This window comes from Octopus bimaculoides, chromosome 10 (genome assembly GCF_001194135.2).
Source record: "Octopus bimaculoides isolate UCB-OBI-ISO-001 chromosome 10, ASM119413v2, whole genome shotgun sequence".
Lineage (NCBI taxonomy): Eukaryota > Metazoa > Mollusca > Cephalopoda > Octopoda > Octopodidae > Octopus > Octopus bimaculoides.
The window spans coordinates 213,433-234,319 of NC_068990.1; the positions used below are offsets into that span (position 1 = coordinate 213,433).

The 20,887-nt window shown below is 34.0% G+C and overlaps 1 protein-coding gene across 5 annotated transcripts in view; it reads left to right on the forward strand.

Moving 5' to 3' along the window:
- The window catches only part of LOC106872693 (serine/threonine-protein phosphatase 1 regulatory subunit 10), a 158,069-nt gene that overhangs the window by 110,244 nt on the left and 26,938 nt on the right, over positions 1 to 20,887 (forward strand). For all 5 annotated transcript variants that reach the window (XM_014919769.2, XM_014919770.2, XM_014919771.2 and 2 more), the window contains 4 exons: positions 3,819 to 3,899; positions 11,861 to 12,124; positions 18,652 to 18,733; positions 19,056 to 19,255. In XM_014919769.2, coding sequence (XP_014775255.1) covers positions 3,819 to 3,899; positions 11,861 to 12,124; positions 18,652 to 18,733; positions 19,056 to 19,255 — 627 coding nt within the window. The remainder of the gene's footprint in view (positions 1 to 3,818; positions 3,900 to 11,860; positions 12,125 to 18,651; positions 18,734 to 19,055; positions 19,256 to 20,887) is intronic.

The following is a 20,887-nucleotide window of genomic DNA, read 5'->3' on the forward strand; positions in this document are numbered from 1 at the left end:
GTCAGAATAGGTTTTTACAGAAAAAATATAACGAAGTTGACTTTTATTTATGCTGGACGGTATAATGCTTACTTTTTCTGTATAAATTTACTAAAACCATTGAATGGTTAACTACTTTTTGAAGTTTGATGTTCATGCTGGTAATCACAATCCGGACCATATTTTACTGCATTTAACACTGACAACTTCATAATTCATCCTTGTGCATGTAAACTCACTAAGTGAACGTGACTTAGTGTTCCTTCAGAAACCTTCACTTACCTTATACTATGTTTAATATTGTTTCACATTCATGTTGAATTATGCAGCAATCTTATGTTCTCTTCATAGAACACTTGTAATGTATGTATTACCAGTTGTTTTGGTATAGAAGATTTTTGCTATTCTTGTTTATGTCTCCTCACAGACATGTATATTTTAACAAGTCGCTTCTTAAATTTCGCACCTCTTTTGTTCAATAAACACTGAGTTAAACTTGCAAAGAAGTTTGCCTGACATTTTATAAGTGTGAAATGGATTAAAATTTCGATACTCCATATCAAAGGTTCCAACAAGAATAGGTGGAAAATCAGAGCTTGAGACAAGGAGACACTTTCGACCAATCAGAATTCTGTTTACATAATTACTTTGATTGGTTACCTTTCTCTGTCGGTTGAGTAAAGTGTCATCCAAGCTGATGTTTATTGGTAATTAAACTTGTGCATATTTATCAGCTTTGTTTTTGTTGATAAGAATTACCAACAACTTTTCCTGTGGCTGTGATTTGAGAAGACATACAGAAGTATGCTAAAGATCGGACCTCATCTCTTGTGGGCAAGAAATGTAAAATAAAGTTTATTATAAACAACACAAGCACTTTGTAATTTAATAGCTTTCAGTGTGAAACCTGTTAAACAAATTATTTTTATTTAATGAAAATTTAATAAAATCTAATCATAAGTAAGTGAAATTAAGCTAAATATAACTAAATTGAAAACCTTTTCCCTCTTGCCAAATCAGCAATTCCAAAAACTTTTGGGTGCGAATTTTACACGAAGCTTTTTTTTTTTTTTTAAAACAATTTTTATCCTGAAAATCACCTGTGTAAATTACACAGGTGCGCAAATTACGTGGGTTTTTATGGTATATATATATTCACACACACACACACACACACACACACACACATTATTGATGGAATAATCAGACTATCATTGGTTTCATGTTCAGAGATCTCTCTCTCAGCAATTTTTCAAGTCTGTCACACAGGATGTTGGTGTTCATCTCCATTTTGGATAAAAATACCAACATCCCATATGACAGACTTGAATAATTGTTGAGAGCTATCTCTCAACATGAAACCAATGGTAGTCTCATTATCCCACAAATACAGAATATTTACTCACCAATGAGGTGCTTCATTCATTCTCATCATTTGATCTCAATGCATGTGTGTGTGTGTGTGCACACAAAGTGCAAGTATGGCTAGATGCAGGCATGGCTGTGGGGTTAAGAACCTTGCTTTCCAGTCTTGTAGTTTTGGGTTCTGTCTCAATGTATGGCACCTTGGGCAAGTGTCTTCTGCTATAGCCCAGGCCGGCCAAAGCTTTGTGAGTGGATTTGGTAGACAGATACTGAAAGAAGACTGTCATGTCTACATGCACGCATATGTGTTTCTGTATTCTCTTGCCTAGATATCCTGTGCATCATTATCATTTAAGTGAGGTCAATAGTTTTCATGATGGGGAATCATGTCTAGCTATGGGAAAATATTGCTTGAAAACAGGTGAAGGTTAGTGACAAAGAGGGCATCTGGTCCTAAAATATTAGCCACAACAAATTCCACTTGACCCATGCCAGCATGGGAAAGTGGATGTCAAATGATGATGATGATGATGTGTCAAGGACTGTATTATTCAAGGTGTTCTTTTTGAAGATAAGTCATGACTTAAGGATGATTTGCTGTTTTTAGTAGAGAAGGAGCTGCTTTGGTTGTCTCCTCCCTCCCTTCCCCTAACCCTAACCCTAACCCTAACCCTTACTCATTTTGCACTTTCCTCCAGGCATGTACAGCATACTTTTGATAGAATACAAAAATTGAACGTGTAGTCTAATTGGTGATGATCTCTTTTATCATTCCAACTGCTCTATAATTGATGGAATATTGCAGTTCTGGTCCCTTTTTATACTGTGTTCATAAAACATGTTCATTCCCTGGTCCACCTAGTCTCGAAATCTCATTCCTAAACTTGGTTGGCCAGGTGTAGCAAATCACATCTCTTTTCCATGGATAAAGTCACTGCAAGTTGCATGCACAAAACATTCCCCCCAAACAGCTGAATTGGGGAATAAACTCTCTTGCCATTGTTCCCCCGGCTTCCTTTTTTTCTACAGAGACTGTAACCTTGATCTCTGTAAATTCAAGGTTAACTTGCCTAATACTGATGGTTTCCTTCACTTCAATATTTTCATTGCTTTTTTTTTTTTATTACCATCTCATTCATTTCATTTTATTAGCTATTTTATTTTCATCTGATTTATTGTATTCTATTGACACTACTTTTGTTCTTAGTTTTTTTATTTTTATTACTCATCTTATTTTCCACTCTTTTATTTGTTATCTTAAATAATGCAGGTGTGCATGTGTGTGTTCAAATATTTGTTCATTTGCATTTCCATGCTAGCAGGGGTTACACAAATACATATTACTGAGGTTTTATCTTACAGCCAGATGCCCTTTCTTTTGTTAACTCTGGTTTTTCTAGTAAGAGAATATTTATTCTATACATTTTCAAAAATGCTAAGCTATCAGATGATTTGTTGACAAAGAATTGTCAAATGGACTTTTAATTAAGCATGTGTTGCTTACCTTTTAAACATTGACAAATCAATAGTAAATGTTCTGATTTTCCAAGGCTGTCTGAACTATGGGAACAAAAATGGATGACTAATACCATATATGTCAGTGTACAAGAAGGAATTTGAAACTTAAAGATATCACCCTATATATCACCTAAAAATATCAAAGTAGGGGTCATCTTAAACACTAAGTATAAAATCCAAACCGTAACATGCTGTGGTTTAGAGTGTCACCAATGATGGCAGAGAACACCATAAAACATTTGCGTAGTTCCTATTGTCGCTAAAGAAGCCATTTGATATATATTATGGTAGGTAGTTGACAGTATTGGAATGAACTGGTTAATTTTTTTTAATAACCAAGACTATTGCTTACTAGTGTGCTTAACAGTATCATTCCAGTGTTTAGTGGGATGCTTGGTAAAGGACTATTTGAGACATTAAACTATTAGTGTATGAGGTAGAGTTTCAATATCATCCTTGTCACCAAGGAGAAACCATTGTAATCTTGGTAATCGTTATATCACAGTAAGTTACAGACCCTTTGGGGGCCATCTCTGTGTAAGCTTTGTGGGTGGTAAAGTTAATTTATGATAAGTAGGTTACAAGAGTTTTTCTTTTTTTTGTTCAATGTATTATTAAAACCTTCTGGTAAAAAAACACTTGCCTGATAAGGATGATGTTCCAACAATTACAGAGATACTGGAACCTGCTTCACATACCTCTCAGACACTGCATCAAGAGTGAAATATTGCCACGTTGTTTTATTCTGTGAGTATAGCTCAAGGAAATTCTGCAGTTGTCTCCTACGCCCAATTAGCAATTAGCTTATACACTGGTATATATGGTAAAGGATGAGTAAAGTTCTGTTGAAATCAAATTTATCTATTTCCCAATCTCCACCACTTTTCTTTCATCTACTCTAACTTATCACAAATTTAAATATTGTTTGTTAATTAATTTTCTTGTTTTGTTTTTAGGAATCAAAAATTTGGCTGGTGGAATCGTGGACCAATGGATGAAAAAAATAAGGGAAAAGAGTAATCTCGATACTAGTAATGGTAAGAAGCATGAATGCCTCAGTCAGATTGTTGGCTGATCCAATAGAGACATTGGTTTTTGTTGGCAATTGAGACAATTTTTTTTTAATAATTTTTTTTTTTACTTTCTAAGGTCCATCAAGGGATTGATAGTAGTTAGCTTCTATTTAAGCTAATAAGAGTAAGCATACACTGAAGGTTGGAACTGATTTGTATGAGTAGCTGAATGTAAAATTATAGATGGCTGAGGTTTAGGAAAATGTAAGTTAATTCTAAATAGGTTTTATAGAGTCTGATGGAGGCATAGAAAACTACTGAATGTATGAAAAAAAATTTGAAATTATTGATTATTTTGGACAAGGGACAAAATGGTTTCAATCTTGGGGTATAACTTTGTTGAGATTGTAATTCCTTACACACAACTTTATCAGTCCCTAGAATTTCTTTGTGTAAAAGTAATTATTAATCTGAAACATATAGATACATAATTTTGACCAATATGTTTTCTATTTAATCCAAAGTATGAGTGCTTAATCAATAATTTAAGGAATCTACACATGTCTAAAAAAATGGGCAGCTATGAGTTGTAGTTGGCTGTTTCTTTCCATGTAATGACTTAATCCCGATTACTAACTGCAGATAGCATCTTTCTTAGAATCCCTCCAATATGGTGATAAATATTAAGCCTGACTTTTGTTTTGATTGCCAAAACCAGAATTGAGAGCAGTGGATTGGTAGAGTTGTTTAAGCATTGGAAAAGTTCCTTGCAGTATGCACTAAATGTTATTCTACCTTATATATTTATATTAAGGTAAAACACAAGAGTTTGGATGATGTATTTAAGTTATTCCAAAGGTTAAGAATGCTTGTGGTAAAGTGGATATTAACTTAGACTTATAATATGGTGGGTATAGATCTTAAAAAGTTAGGAGTGGTAGTGATAAATGTACATAGTGTAGGTATAGAAAGGTGAAACAAGTCTTAGTGTGAGTCAATTTGATCATCTTTATTGTCATCATTGTTTTTACATCCTTTTTCCTATGTTGGCATGAGTTAGATGAAACTTGTTGAAGGAAATTTTTCTATGATCGATCAGCTGCTCTTCTTCCCACCAACCATTACCAGTTTTTTTTTTATGGAAATGATGGAAATTTCCCTTATCATAGAATGTAAATGTTTCACTCGGGTGGTGTTTATGAGAAGATGATGTGTGTGCATGCACAAGCACACTGACAGAGGATGAACCTCTTCTTAATTTATGCTGCCCAGTTCCATTCACATGATATTGGTCATCCTGATACTTTAGCTGTTTGCCCAAGGTGTCATTGTGGGACTGGACCTGGAACCATGTGATTGTTAAGCAAACTTCATTCCCACATAGCCATGCCTGTGAATTAAAAGAAATGGACCTCACTAATGAGAGAGAGAGAGAGAGAGTAAGATATTATTCTGATCCACCTAACCATGTCAGCTTGAGAAAATTAATGTTAAACTATGACAATGGTAATAGAGTGTCTGATATTAATTATTCTGGATGAATACTTTGGTAAAAACACAAAGGCTGAATATTAAGTAAAGCTTCTAGTAAAATGAGATCTGCTGGTTAATAAAGAATGATGTTGTTATGTTAGAAATTTTGATTGATGGTAGTATGTCATCATTATCTAGGCTGATTCTAATCAGTCAGACATACAATCAAAGGCATGATTTTCACTTCTTCATAGATTGTGTACCTGGGCCTACACAACCCACTATTTCCTTCCTTTCTTTTAAAATGGTAGGGTGTAATTTGAGGGTGATCTCACTATTTCTTGCAAGTTGAGCAACTGTGTTAAGATTCTCTTGTTGGCTTGTGGTAACATTAGGTAGAGATTGGAGGTAATTTGAGTGAAGGGTTTGCTAATCAGCTGAGGCAAGTGCTATATCTTTGCTCAGTGAGGGATTCCAATCTGAAGACAGTTTGTGGCAGAGAAAACTTTTCTTATTTACTTCTGCCAAGGGTTGTACTTCCTTAAATTGTTAACTCTATTTGTCTACTTTTGGTCAAAATTGTAGGACATAAGGTAAAATAATAATCAAATTTTGAGTTGAGTTACTTTTTGTACAAAATGGGAAAATAATTTGAGAGGTTAACCAAAATGTTTTAGGGTATTAACCAAATGGTCACAGGTTTATGAAAATGGCTTGGACTCCAAAATCACAATAAGACTCCAAAACCATGCAACGAGGGCAAATGTCTTCTACTATAGCCCAAATAAACTTGCTTGAGTGGATTTGGTAGAGAGAAACTGCAAGAAGCCTGCCATGTGTGAGTGAGCGTCCTGTGTTTGTGTCTCCTTGTCTTGACCTGGTGTAATAGTTGCTGCAGAATGATTGTCACTGCCATACAAGCGGTGTCATTCATTTCCACTGTTCTTTGAATGCATTTCTGGCCTTGTTGAAATATCAGCTTGCTTGGAAAGAGGTGAGGATTGGTGACAGGAAGGGCATCTAGCCATAGAAAACACACCAATTAAGAAAGAAAAAAATCTATTCCCATATTGAATTAGTGAGCAATTTAATTTATTGGTTACTAGTTTCTAAGAGACCAATCATTGGTTCATTGCATTTCTGATGATGAGAGTAATAAGGGAGTGTCTGTAACCAGCTGCAGAACAAATATTGCAATGGACTTGATTCTAAAAGCACTGAGTTTCTTGCATTGTTGTCATCTTGCAGTATACAATTGTTGAAAGACATTCACATGTGCATAACGGGCTTTTGCTTTGTTTGTGCCAGCCAAAATTCTACTTACATGTGTATGGAAGAAAACATTTGGCCAACATACTGTGCAGTGTAATTGAACCTGGTCCGATGTATATTATAGTTTTATTTTTGTTACTTTCTTACCATGTCAGTTATTCTTGTTTCAGTCATTAGACTGCGGCCATGCTGGGGCACCACCTTCAAAAGTTTTAGTTGAATGAACCAACCGCAGTACTTTTTTTTTAAAACCTAGTACTTATTTTATCAGTCACTTTTGCCAAACCCCTAAGTTATGGACATGCACACACACATATACATACATACACACACACACACATACACACATACATACATGTGTATGTGTGTGTGTATATATATATATGTGTGTGTGTATATATACACACATGCACACACAAGGCTTCTTTCAGTTTCCATGTCCCAGACCCACTCACAAGGCTTTGGTTGGCTCAAGGTCTATAGTAGAAGACATTTGCATAAGGTGACATGTTGTGGGACTGAACCCAGAGCCATGTGGTTGGGAAGTAAGCTCCTTACCACACAACCACTCCCATGCCTGTGTAGGAGTATGTTTATTGTACAAAATGTCAAACTAAAGAGATTCTAAAACAAAAAAATTAAAAAAAGACACTATCTTTTTTTCTCTTTCATACATAAACCATTTTCTCTGAAGAAATTAAGTTCAGGGAAGAGTGTTTGATTCTGTCATTCCACTGTATTAGCAGCAATTCCTGCGAAAACGTGGAGGGATGAAAAGAAAAAATGTGGATGGATGAAAACCCAGTCCAACATTATTGAAACACTGTAACAAACCAAATGCATTGTATCTTAACCCTTCTTTGACTACATTTCAATGAAATACATTTCATATCTTTTTTTGGTTAAGTTTGGAAAGCATTTCAAGACTTTGAAGAAATTTAGTAAAAATAAGAAACCTCTCTCATTATTAAATAGGTGTTTCAAGGGTAGTGGAACTGTAGAATTGTTAGAGCCCAAGACAAAATACTTTGCAGTATTTCTTTTGGATTTTTGTGTTCAAATCACGCTGAGGTCATCTTTATCTTTCATTCCTCCAGGGCGGATAAAATATAGTAGTAGTCTAGTACTGGGGTCGATGTAATTGCCTACCCCTTCTCCACTAAAAAGATTGCTAGGCCTTGTATCTAAATTGGAAACCTAATGTCAATGTGGTGTTTGAAGCATAACTTCACAAATGCTTGTTGCTAAGTTAATGATTTAAATACAGAACATTTAAAACTAGGCAACTTTGTCTCATATTGGCTTCAGGCAGGTCAGGACTAGAAAGGTTGTAAAGAAATAAAACTAGTATATCTTGAAGGAAGGAAAGTATTAGTATTTGTGTTGTAGAATTTACCATGGTGAGGGCTAAGGTAGCAGATTTTATTGTGTTGTAAATCTAAATCGGTAAGTATTGTATAATTGTCATGTAATATTTTGGCTGATCAGCAGGGAAAGAAAACGGGCATAAATATTTCTTTCACTAGAAGAGAAAAAAATAGTTTATGACCAGTACTTTAGAACACTGGTTCTTAAACTGACAAGTACCAGGTCCGTCCTAATGTAGTAGGGAAGTATTTTGGCACCCCTTTCCCTTTTTGCTAATTATATGACAAAATATATTTTTGCATCTGTATAATTTTCCTTTAAGCACCTTGTCACCACCACCACCACCACCATCATTTAATGTGTTTTCCATGCTGGCATGAAGTGGATAGTTTGACAGGAGTTGGCAAAGTCCGGAACCACATCAGGTTCTATAGTTTGTTTTAGCTTGGTTTCTACAACTGGATGCCTTTCCTAATGCCAACCACTTTACAGAGTGGCACTGGGTGTTTTTTAAATGGTACCAGCATCAGCAGCTAAGGATAATTAGAAACCATCTGAATTATATTTAATGTAGCAATTTGTCCCCCAGCTTTTCAATCCCTATAGTTCTCCCTGCCTCATGAGAAGTACTGTTCTAGGGAATATAAAAGAAGAAAGCAAGTTTGTCTTTAGTTATGGCATTTTTCAGTAGAAAGATGGAATAAATTTGAAGATGTCTAGTGGATTGTTTAATATCTTTGCCAGAGCATATAACATTTTAATTGCAGACATTGGTCAGTAAGGATTTAGGTCTTAGAACAAGTGCTGAGAAAACTTCTTTCACAGTTATCATTATTAAGAGCTTCTGCTCAAGTTAATTGATGCTAAACCAATTGTTGATACATTATCCTTTGATATGTCAAGAAGTGCTGTATGTTCTACATTTGAAATTTGTCATTGTTAATAAAATATATTAATGGCTGCATGCTTAAACAAAAGAACCTGTCGGGTAAGTAGTATCAATGGTGTCCTGAAACTAAACTGTGCTGGTCCCAAGTCAGATCTCTGTAGCATGCCTCTGCAAATGGTGCAACTAATACATTATGCTTGCAGTTACTCATTGCTTCTTGATAGTTGGTTATCAGTCGAGTTGCTCGCTTCTCTTGTAGCATCAGGATGGTGGTGGGATGAGTGTGACATATAACTAGACAAACTAAAACCTAAATACAAAGCTATTGTAGTGGACGAAGAATGAAAGTAGTTGATTTTCTTTGTACTTGAAAGAGAAAAATCTAAAGATCTATTCTTGAGTACTTCTTGGGAACTTCATTTCTACTCCTTGTATTTGAACCTCATCAAAACTCCTGCTGTCTTCTTCTCTTGTGATGGTTGTAGTTATCTCCTCAGTTTGTCAGTTTATTTCATCTTCTAACAATAAATTTTTTTTTTTTTTGCTGTTGTTTGTAATCAATTTCACTAGTTAAGACTTCTATTAGTTTTGAGAAACTGACTGGGCAGCCAACAGGTGTAGACAAAAGTGGGTTGTATCCATATATGTAAAAGTATGAAACTGAGTGAAAAGCTCCATAAATAAAAGCAGTAGAGAACATTACAAATTACAAATTTGTGGAAAAAAAATGTGGGGTGCATAAGATGTAGTTCAGCAAACCACACAAAGCCAACCGTCACAAATATTAGAGCATCATAAAAAAAAAAATGTAATCTGATCCATGATTGCGTTAAAAAGTATGCTAAAGCATGGATGGTACTGTGCCTTGCTTTTATTAGAGCTGAAGTAATTATATTCTATACCATTTCAATAAATGGTATATGAAACACTGTTAATATACCTAGCAGGTGTTTATGGTAACCTGTATAAAAATTATAAAAAAAGTTTTTTTGTCCGTATATGCAGAACACATCTGGAACCTTGATTTATGTGTTACCGTTTCTTTCTGTTTCCTCTCAGACATTTTGGCAATGAAATTGTCTCCGCTCTTGCAAATCTTGGCTTTTGCTCAAAACTGCATCAGCAGCAAGCATTTCTCTATCATAAAGATATTTCTAGAAATTAGTCGTTCTAATACTGTCTCTAGATCATTCTTCACTGAGGTGTACTATGTTTTATATTTTTGAAAATAACCACTTCTATTTTACATGGTGCAACATGTTGCCTCAGTCTAAAGTAGTTTATATAGATTGTCATTAAGGTAAAAGCTTTTGTATAATGGTTTTGTCTTGTGTGATTGATTATATTTAAGTTCTTGAAATGTAAAAATCGGTTGCTTATTTGGAAATTGGATATCATGCTTTGATTTAGGGATTTCACATAGGATGAAAGCATAAACTCCTCCCACACCGTCTTTAACTTTAACATTTAATCCAGCCATATCTAGCTCAAGCAGTCTGACTCTTTTATGTTCAGAATGATCTGATCTGACTTCTCATTCCTGTTCTACAATGTCATTCTAAACATAAGCAATCACATCATTGAAATTTTGAAACTATAAGATAGTGCATAAGTAATTGAAAATGATGTGAATATTTATTTACATTACATTTGACTGCGTAATCTGAATGCTGAAGGGTTAAAGTGGTGAGCACATTCTAAATTCTAGGACTAAATACTTACAATTAAGCAGGAACGGCCATAATTAAGATTTAATGAAGTGTTTACTGAACAACACAAACCCAGATTTAGGGACATGTAACAGTAGATACTTAGATTTAGGTACCTTCTGATGGGTGTTTTGTTGGTCTTGAGACATGTAATATTGGAGGAATTTAGTTTTTTTCATTCCTCTGATTGATCAGAACCTATAAATTAATCAAGGAGGATTAAATTAATTCAGGAGGAAAACATCAACTACATGTCACTTAGCTCTGATTTGCTCACTGACAATCCAAGATCAGAAACAGTGACAGTTAAGACCAAAAAGCTGATAAATTACATGGTTCATAAATTATACTACTTTATATGGTCCATCATGGAAGCATCGTTAGGATGTTGGATTCATGATCATAAGATTATGGTCTCAATTCCTGAGGTGGTAGTTTCACACAGGTTAGCCATTTCATTGTGAGGAATTCTCTCAGGCTGATCAGTTCACAGTGAGTGACGATCCTTGACAGGTGATTTCATGGCAGGGGGTGGTTTCACAAGGATATACATGAACTCTGGATCTGATTAATTTAATCAAATAGTCTTTCATGTAATCTATTTGTGAAACTAGATGCGCTACCAAGGACTCATTCTATGGACTCATAGCAGCCAGTTTCTTGGTTTCTGTGTTCTATAAATATTTAGACCCTGGAGGGGATGCTGGTCCATCACAAGATTATTCATTATTGCCAGCTGAGTGGACTGGAGCAATGTGAAATGAAGTGTCTTGCTCAAGAATGCAAATGCGTTGCCCAGCTGAGAAATTGAAACCATAATCATATGAGTCCAACATCCTAACCATGCTTCCATGATGGACCACATAAAGCTGTATAATTTATCAGCTTTTGGTTTTAACTGTCACTGTTTCTGATCATTGAGTAAAATAGAGAGTTTAGTGACATGTAGTTGATGCTTTCCTCCTGAATTGATTTAATTGTCCTTGATTAATTTATAGGTTCTGATCAAACAGAGGAATGAAAAAAAACTAAATTCCTGATTGATAAAAAATACAATAATGTAAACTCTCACTATTTAAGAAAGGTAACAGTTTATTGAAAACTATGTCCTTTTTAAATGTAGTTGCAAGAATAATAAAATCCTGTATTCAGGAAATTGTTCCAAAATTTCTCACCATCTTTTTTTAATCCCTTACCCAAATTTATATTTTGCATTTTGTTTTACTGTTGGAGTTGAACTTGAGACAATAAAAGTTCTGTTGTTTTTCTTACAGATAAGTCTCTGAAGAAGAAGAAGAAGAAGCATAAAGAAGAGAAAGTGAAAGTAGAATGCAAAGAGAAAAAAGATGAAGAGTGTAATAGTAATAAAAAGCGGGAGGTTCCTAGCAAAGATGAGCCTCCTCCACCTGAGAGTATGGACTCGGAACAGTCTGTGATGGATAATAAATTTATAAATAAGGTGCCTGATAAAGCACCAAAGGAAGAGAGAAAACGACCTAACACTGTAAAATCCTACCCCTCCAAATTTAGGTCAACAGGTGGGTAAATTTTTTAGTGACACTTAACTGTGTCTCCGCCAACTTTCAACTATTAAATTCCCTGATATTGAAACACCTGTTTCGAGGATATGTCCTCATAAATGGTTTCCCATCAAAGGGTATGGAATTGAGAACTACTCACAGCGTTGGGGCCAGTGAAGGGAGCACTCTTGCCATTGTTGTTAGGCAACATTGATCAGCATTTATGTGTGTGTGTATATGTATATATATATATATATATATATATATATTTATACGCACACATACGTATACATATGTATATAGCTTGGTCATATTAACAACAAGGTCATTCTTTATGGAATCGGCAGTTCTCGGAGTTTTCTCAGAATACACCTGGCTTACATAGCAGAAACAAGGAATTACTTCCGTTGGTTTCTTGAAGGTGCCAAGGAATGTATTCTCAACGTTTCTCATTTTGTGCTGCCTGTTAAGGAAAAAAAAATTCTTACTGAGTCTGAGTGTGTCTTTGATGCTGGTTTAGCAGTTTCCATTCTAGGTTTAATGATTTTAAGCTGAGGTTGAACTTGTCAGTGACCATTGACAAATTTTGCCTTTATGGAGAGAATCAGATGACATGGGCTTATTACATACATACAAGCAAACACTTTGTGTTTACGTCAAAGAATCTGGTGGAACAATCTGAATTATTGTTCTGGGTTGAGAAGTATTGAGAAGCTGGCCATCTTTGAAGAATATTTTTTTACAGTATTTTAATTTCTGATTGGACACCAGTGTTTGGTTTGATGATGCAAAAAGAAATGTTTTATCTTGTTAAAGACTTTTACATAAAAAAAAATATTGTAGCAACTTTTTTGAGAAAAGAGAAATAATAATAAAAAAAAAAAAGAAAATAGAAACTGATGCCATTAATTGAAAAATTGAGAAAAGTCAGTGTTTGATTATGTGAAATACGTTTTTGAGGTCTTTCAGATTTGTTTGAGTTGCTTGAGAAATATGGTCTTGTGTTTGTGATGTATGTGCATGCATATATATATATATGTGTGTATATAGGTGTTTGTACATGTATGTATGTACATACGTGTGTGTATGTATATATATATATACACACACACACACACACACACACATACATACATATATATATATATATATATATATATATATATATATATATATATACACACATACACACACATACACATAATGCACTTAACATATATTACTGAATGTTTACACTTTGTTTTTCATTTTTGCTCCAACTCTGTTTCTGTTTAAGTTTCTAGCAATATAATGAGTAATGGACAGGTGTGAGAGTTGCATTCATCTCTCACTTTTCCAGTTGCTTTCTTTATAGATTTTTTTTTATTTCTTAAAAACCTCTTTCTCATTTGTTAACCTTCATAAATTAAATTTTTTAATAGCAGTGAAATCAAAATATTTTTATGCTTTACATTAATTAAATTTAAAAAAAAAATGTAATTATTTCTTTTATTAGAAAAATTTTCCACTCATCATTTGCTAACCAATCAAAATCTGAGAATGATCTGCTTTAACCTTCAAGAATAATAATGTTTGGTTTTTTTGAAATCGATTATATATTGTCCGATTGTGACATTACTGGTAAAAGACTGGGAGTTGTATTGTTCTGGAGTTTAGATAATGATATGATGTCATTGGTTTTGGTGATCCTCTTCAAAAAACCTTCCTCAATAAATGGTAGGTTCTGCAAATGCTCTTTAGGTTTGGTTGGACTTAGTACGAAAATCCTATGTAATTTCTTCTGATTTTAGAGAAACCTGTTTTGTTTGATAGTTTTCATAACATCACCTGATAAATTTCAAAGATCTCTCTACCAACTTTAGTACTCTGATTGCTAATAAATATTTGGTAATATTTGGTTTGTGATTACAACAAAAAGCATCCAATTCTTGGTATATTTCTGATGAAGTTTCAGCATTGTGTTATTAGAAAATTGGACATCACCTTTCTTTATCATATCTTGAATATTTTTATACCATTATCTTTTTTTAAATATTTAATTTAATTCATTAAATAGATTTTGACAAGTTGCTGTTATTGAAGTTCAGAAAATTATAAAAAAAACACAAAACATTTTTGATAATATTAAAAATGAAAAAAAAATTTGAGTATGATTTTCTAATTTAAATTCTTCTCAAAAATATTATCTTATCATTAGTACTATAATGTTAGAATGATGATTCTGGTAGCTTTCACCAAAGATTCTTACTTATTTTGAGGAGCAGAGAGCAAACAAAATATTTCTGCATTGATCTGCAGATGTAACCTTACTATTGTTCACAGCTATCATTTGCCAAAATCTCTTAAACTTTAGTATGTCTCTCTCTTTGTTGTATCAAGATTGACTGTTATGTCCATGGATCTTGGAGTCAAATTTCTTTCTGAATCAAATTCTACAGATCCAATGAGAAAATTAAGTTCTTTTCTCTCTCGTTTAATCAAAGTGAGGTCCCTAATGAAAATAAAGACTTCAAGGAGAAACTTGTATGCTTACATCTAAATAATCCAGTCAAAAGTCAGACATCATCTAAAAACGATGTATAATGACATGTTACATTTGAAACAAAAACAAATGAAAAACACAAAAATTAGAAGAAATAAAAACGATAGTTTTCCTTTTAAATGTCATGATTAGTAGAAAACATTTGACTTTTTACTGATGCCTCTGGACTTCATTTTACTAAATTAGAAACAAAAGAAAAATTCTTTAAGACAGTATGTAAATTTGTTACTGAAAATAATAAAACAAAAACAGGCAGTATCTGATAGATAAAAGTTATTAATATGTTAACAATTTCTCTTTATACTTAATTACATCAGGTGTCTGGCAATTCTATTGCATATCGTAACTGTAAACCCCTGTCAAGTTCAGAGGCATTTCTAGACTTTACTTTTGCAGTATTTCAGTGAAAAATCAGCTTAAAGAAAAAAAAAACAAAAAAAAAAAAAAAAAAAAAAAAAAAAAAAACTTTACTTAAATATAATTAATGACCTGACAAGTTATCAATCACAAACGTATTTTCCTTTTCATTTTTATACTCTTTGTTACAAATAAACAGATCTTTATTTGAAACTTCTTTCTAAGTAAGTTGTGAGGTTAAAAAGAATTTAAATATTAGAACTAAAGAAATCTGTTTAATGAGTAATTTAAAGTGGGGGGAAAAAAGAAAGAAAAGGGATGAAAAGGTAAGAAATTGTTGAGAAATAAAAGCTTTTTTAATGATATTGGATAAAATGGAGTAAAGAAGACACCTGGGTTAACTTGAAATGATTTCAGTGGCTTTAGTTGTAACCATCTCATTGGTTTTTGGAAACAACAGCACAGTCTGACTGGCATATAAATAAACGTGATTGAAGATATTTCTCCTCAAGTTGGTGAAACTGCTTGAAGAATTCTGGTATATGATAAGGTAAGTACTTTCCAGAGGTCAGCAGTGGTGTTCTGATGGGACATCACACCACTATTTACTTGACCTTTGCAACTGCACAATGTCAAGAAAGGTTAGCAGATTGTAGTTTTAAAAAATATATATGTATGATGCTATAAGCTTTTTGGAAAAAGCTGGAAAACAAAAGCATTTTATTTATTGCATGGTCCAAAGTTTTGGAATTATTTGCCTGAAATGAAAGTTCATACTAGGTGACTTTGGTGTATTCCAATGCAGACATTATTATTGCAATTATGAAAAATACCAGCTCTTCTATCATATGGCTGATTAAAATCATCAAGGAAGCTGCATTTTGGGTTGTCATTGTGACTACCTCTTCACTCTGTCAGCTCTTACCCTGTTCTGTATTGGTTCATTATACTCTTTGAGTGGTGCCAATGATGTTTCCCTTGATTCTGGAATCGTTATAGATTGCTGAAAACTTTATTTAGGGAGGACATTTTTACTGTTTATTGTTGAATAATGATGTGAAAGTCAGGAAAAAATACCAAAAAAAAAAAAAAAAACTTATTTTAAAAAATATTTCCAAGAAACCCATGAATAGCCTCTGTATGGTGTTTGGACAATGAAATACAATAAATGAAAGTTACTTTGCTCACATTTTGACTCCTTGTTTATTGTCCGTGTGCTGTTTTGAGAAATGTCTGCAGTGGTTCATTGTATTGGAAACATTCTCATTGAAGTTTTCAGAATTTTTTTTACACATGGTATTAATAGAGAAAAACCAGTATGATTCCTTTTCTCTAATGAAATTCGGTGTCAACAAATAGTTGCACCAAGTACCAATTGAATTTCTTTGACAATGAGTCATTACATGGCTATTATTTGCCATAATATATATATATATATATAGGGAGAAACTTTGATGTGTATATGTGTGTGGGCATGCACTCACACACACACACACACACACACACACACACACACATGCATTTATGTGTAAACTAGAAATATATATTCACAAAGTATGCTTGCCAAGTAGTATCAAGTTGAATTGGTTGATGCCTAGTTATGCTCTGTTGTGAATTACAGAATTTCAAGTTGTTTTCACTGACATTGTTGAAAGGGTTTGTTAACAATAACAGACTTCATAGAAACTACAAAAAGAATTATTCAGAAATAAGGGAACTTCTTTACATGTACACATATGTAAATGTTAACCAATGTGTCTTAAAGATACCAATTTAGACTTAAAATCATGAAATCCTTTGTATCCTGAATCTTTTGGCTGTTCTGCAAAAAGACTATGGAGACTTCATGAGAATGTTCTTCAAATATTTGACCACTGAGATTTGTAAGAGATTTGTGTGACTATTATTAAATAACTGAGTAATTTCAATGTAAATTTAGTTTGAAGTAACAATACTTCACTCTTAAAAAAATATATGGAACCTTGTGTAATTGAGACAGCTTTTTGACATAATCACATGTTTTTTGTCTTGGCGGAAACCACAAGGTACTTCTGGATTTGATATGATTCCAAGGTCATTGAGTACAGATAAATGACTCAGCATAAAAATACACCATTTCAAAAAGGGAGATAAAAAATGGCCAATGTAGTTCAATATAAGAACTCTCCTATAATACTTCTGGCCAATTGAAGAAAGCGCATTTCAAACAAGAATTAATTTTAACTCTTTGGCCACCAGATACTCATTATTAGTTTAAAAGTGCCAAAAAGCGAGATGCTGTTGCAGTTTGATTGACAGACAATGGTGACAATTTCATATTAAGCCTGGTTAGTCGCAATTTACTTTTAATGCTTTATGCCATTCTGAAGAAAGAAACCACATTTAAAGCCATATTTTCTAAACTGACATTCAATGGATGTGTATTTTCTGCATCCAGTTTAGTGTTATTGCTACACTAAAACCAGTGGGAGATGGATGAATGTCTGGATCTGGGCATGTATATGACTGAATTTTTATCATAAGCTTCTTTGTCTTGTATGAAAAGCAAACAGGATGATGATTTCAAAAGAGATTGTCTGGAGCAATTTTCAGGTCTACTTTCTGGTGGTTATTAGCAATTATTAATGACAAACTAAGTATTAAATCTCTTTAGTTCAACAATATTACTGGAAAAGCAGCTGATAGTGACTATTGCTATATTAATAGCCTTTTGTCTAGATTGTAAAATGAAACTACACAACTATGATTGAACCAGCAACAATGAATGACAAAATGAAACTATTTCAAATGACAAAACTATTTAAGCAAGCAATAATACAAAAAAGAAAGAAATGAAATATTACTACAGCAAATCTGATATGGCTGAATTGGAATAGTAAATCATTTATAACCTAACATTCACTTTAAATGAAGTTTCAACTAAAGATCTCTAAAACTTGGAAGGAAAGAGGATTTATAATTTATAAAGATAAAACAAAAGAAAGCAGTTTTCTTTGCTGACAAGAGAAAAAGTTACAGAAGAAAATATAGAAGGCCAATATTTTCACAAGTGATAAGATTCTACCAATCAGACTACAGTATTTGTCTTCAGTCACATATTGTTCTACAGTATATCCTATTCTTCCATAATGATAGTTTTTATTGTATGGTGTTGGTCTTCTCTAGTATTCTGTAGTGTTGGTCTCCTATTCACTGGTTCTATAGTGTTGGTGTCCTATTATTCTGTTGGTTCTTTTGTATACAATAGGTCCTTTCTTCTATAGTAGCATTTGCTCCTGTTCTATAGTGTTGGCCTCTTTTTCTGTATAGCACTATTAATTCCTGTTCTATGCTATTCTTATTCTATAGTGTTGCCTTCTATTCCTCTATAGTGTCCATCTCTTACTCTTCTGTAGTATTGGTTTCCACTTCTCCAATCTGTATTTATGGGGTCATTTACTCCATGATAATTTTTAATTATCATTGTTATAGTCTGTCTATCTCTTCTCCCTACATATTTTGTCTACCGAAATGGGGTTTCCTTTCTTAATATAAACATGATATATCAATTATTTGATAAATTCTAACCCTCTTTTATTATTTTTTTTTTCAGTTTTCTGTTGCTAATAATAATTATACATTTATTTATCTTTTGAATTCATTTCAGGCCTTGAGGAAGCCACTATAATTCTGCCTAAGAAAAAACCCAGTACTGACCCCGTTAAGTTGGTTCCTAAAAGACAATTGCCGTAAGTATCTGATTTCTATTAAGTTTTCTTCTCCATAATTTCACTTAGATGTTCATTTTTCTATATTTTTATGAATTCATGTTAAGTCTTTTCTCATTTTCATATTTACTAACATATAACCACAGCTGTATATACTCACATATCATCATGTCTCCATATCTGTATACATGATTGTAAAGTTGTCATTTCGATTCTCAGACTACATGGGCACATTGTGTTCTTCAGCAAAACTATTTCATGTGGCTTCAGTTCACATTTTTGTGGTTACACACATTCATTTCCTTTATAATCTTGTTTTTAATTAAATTTACCGTCATTTCAGGTCAGGGGAGCTGCGATCATTGGATCCTGTTCTGGATAAGAAACCACGGCTGACAATATCTAATCCTTTGAACCCCATTTCAGTCACTACCAGCCCGTCAGCTGTCACTTCATCAGTTACCACGACGACAAGTTCAGGATTAGTGTTATCCCCTACTGATCTGCAGAAAAACATTAAAACTCCACCCAAGATCAGTCGGCGTAAGTAGAAAGTAAATTTTATTATTCATTTGTATATTTTACATTTGTTTTCTGTGCTACCATGGGTTGCACAAATGCATAATTATTGAAGCATTGTGTAAACAACAAGATGCTCTTCCTGTTGCTAACCATTACATGGTTTTTTTTTTTTTTGCAAGAAAGGAAATTTTTTTAATACACTTGTGTTTGAAACAATAGAGTTACCTGATGATATCTTGACAGAGTATGTCAACATAATTTTGCTGTTTTTTTAAGTCAACATCATCATCATCATCATCATTTAACGTCCGCTTTCCATGCTAGCATGGGTTGGACGATTTGACTGAGGACTGGTGAAACCAGATGGCTACACCAAGCTCCAATCTGATTTGGCAGAGTTTCTACAGCTGGATGCTCTTCTTAACGCCAACCACTCAGAGAGTGTAGTGGGTGCTTTTACGTGTCACCCGCACGAAGGCCAGTCAGGCAACGGCCACACTCAAAATGGTGCATTTCATGTGCCACCCGCACAAGAGCCAGTCCAAGGGCACTGGCAACGATCTCGCTCGAAAATCCCATGAAGGCCAGCCAGGCGGCACTGGCAACGGTCACGCTCAAAATGGTGCATTTCATGTGTCGCCTGCACAAGAGCCAGCACAAGAGCCAGCACTGGCAACGATCTCGTTCGAAAAATTTCTGCACACCTACACACATTCACACATTTGGACTGCCATACTGATTTCTTCTACCTATTCTGCTTACAAGGTATTGGTTGGCTCTGTAACTTCAGTTGAAGACATTTGGCCAAGGTTCTTCACAGTGAGATTACTGTGAGAATGATGAGCATGTGCTGCATAACCATTTTGTTCAGTACAATGAATACACAAAAACTAAGGACAACCAACATATCTACTTACCAAAAAGTTATCAAGGAAGGCGACACTAGCAATAAGATAGTTATATCACACCCAGTGTGCGCATATCTGAATCTCAGAAACTGAGCAGCAAAAAAATGGTTGGTGAGATTTGTGAAACTGGTGTTTAGCTTTTAAGATATCATCAATATTTGCTTTGGAGTTGCTGCATCCAACCAAGAGAATTGCTTTCAAATGTTCATCAGTCAACCTCGTTTGATGGGCTGACTTCACATTCTTCATTTTTGAAAATATTTGCTCACAGACATAAGTTGTTCCAAACACTGATGCCATACCAGCGGCAAATGAGCTTCCATTGCAGGTACTTACACAATAAGTACAGTGTGGCAGCAGGCCGGATGAACTGACCTCGCGGGCTGGATCTGGCTCGTGGGCTGTAGTTTGGTGACCCCTGTGCTCAGGCTGACCAATGCCTTGTGAGTGAAAATGGTAGACAGAAACTGAAAAAACCTTGTGTGTGTGTGTGTGTGTGTGTGTGTGTGTGTGTGTGTTTGTTTGTTTGTTTGTTTGTTTGTGTGATCATCTTCGTCATTATTGTTTTAATGGCCACTCTTCCAATGAGTCAAACCAAATACCTTGAGGCAGATTTTCTGTGTTTGAATGCTCCTACTATCACCAACTATCACCTCCTTCCAAGTAAGGTAATATTTCCCTATGACCAGACATATTTTCACAGCAGATCAGAACCCTAACACCACTTGTATCACTCAGATGTTTA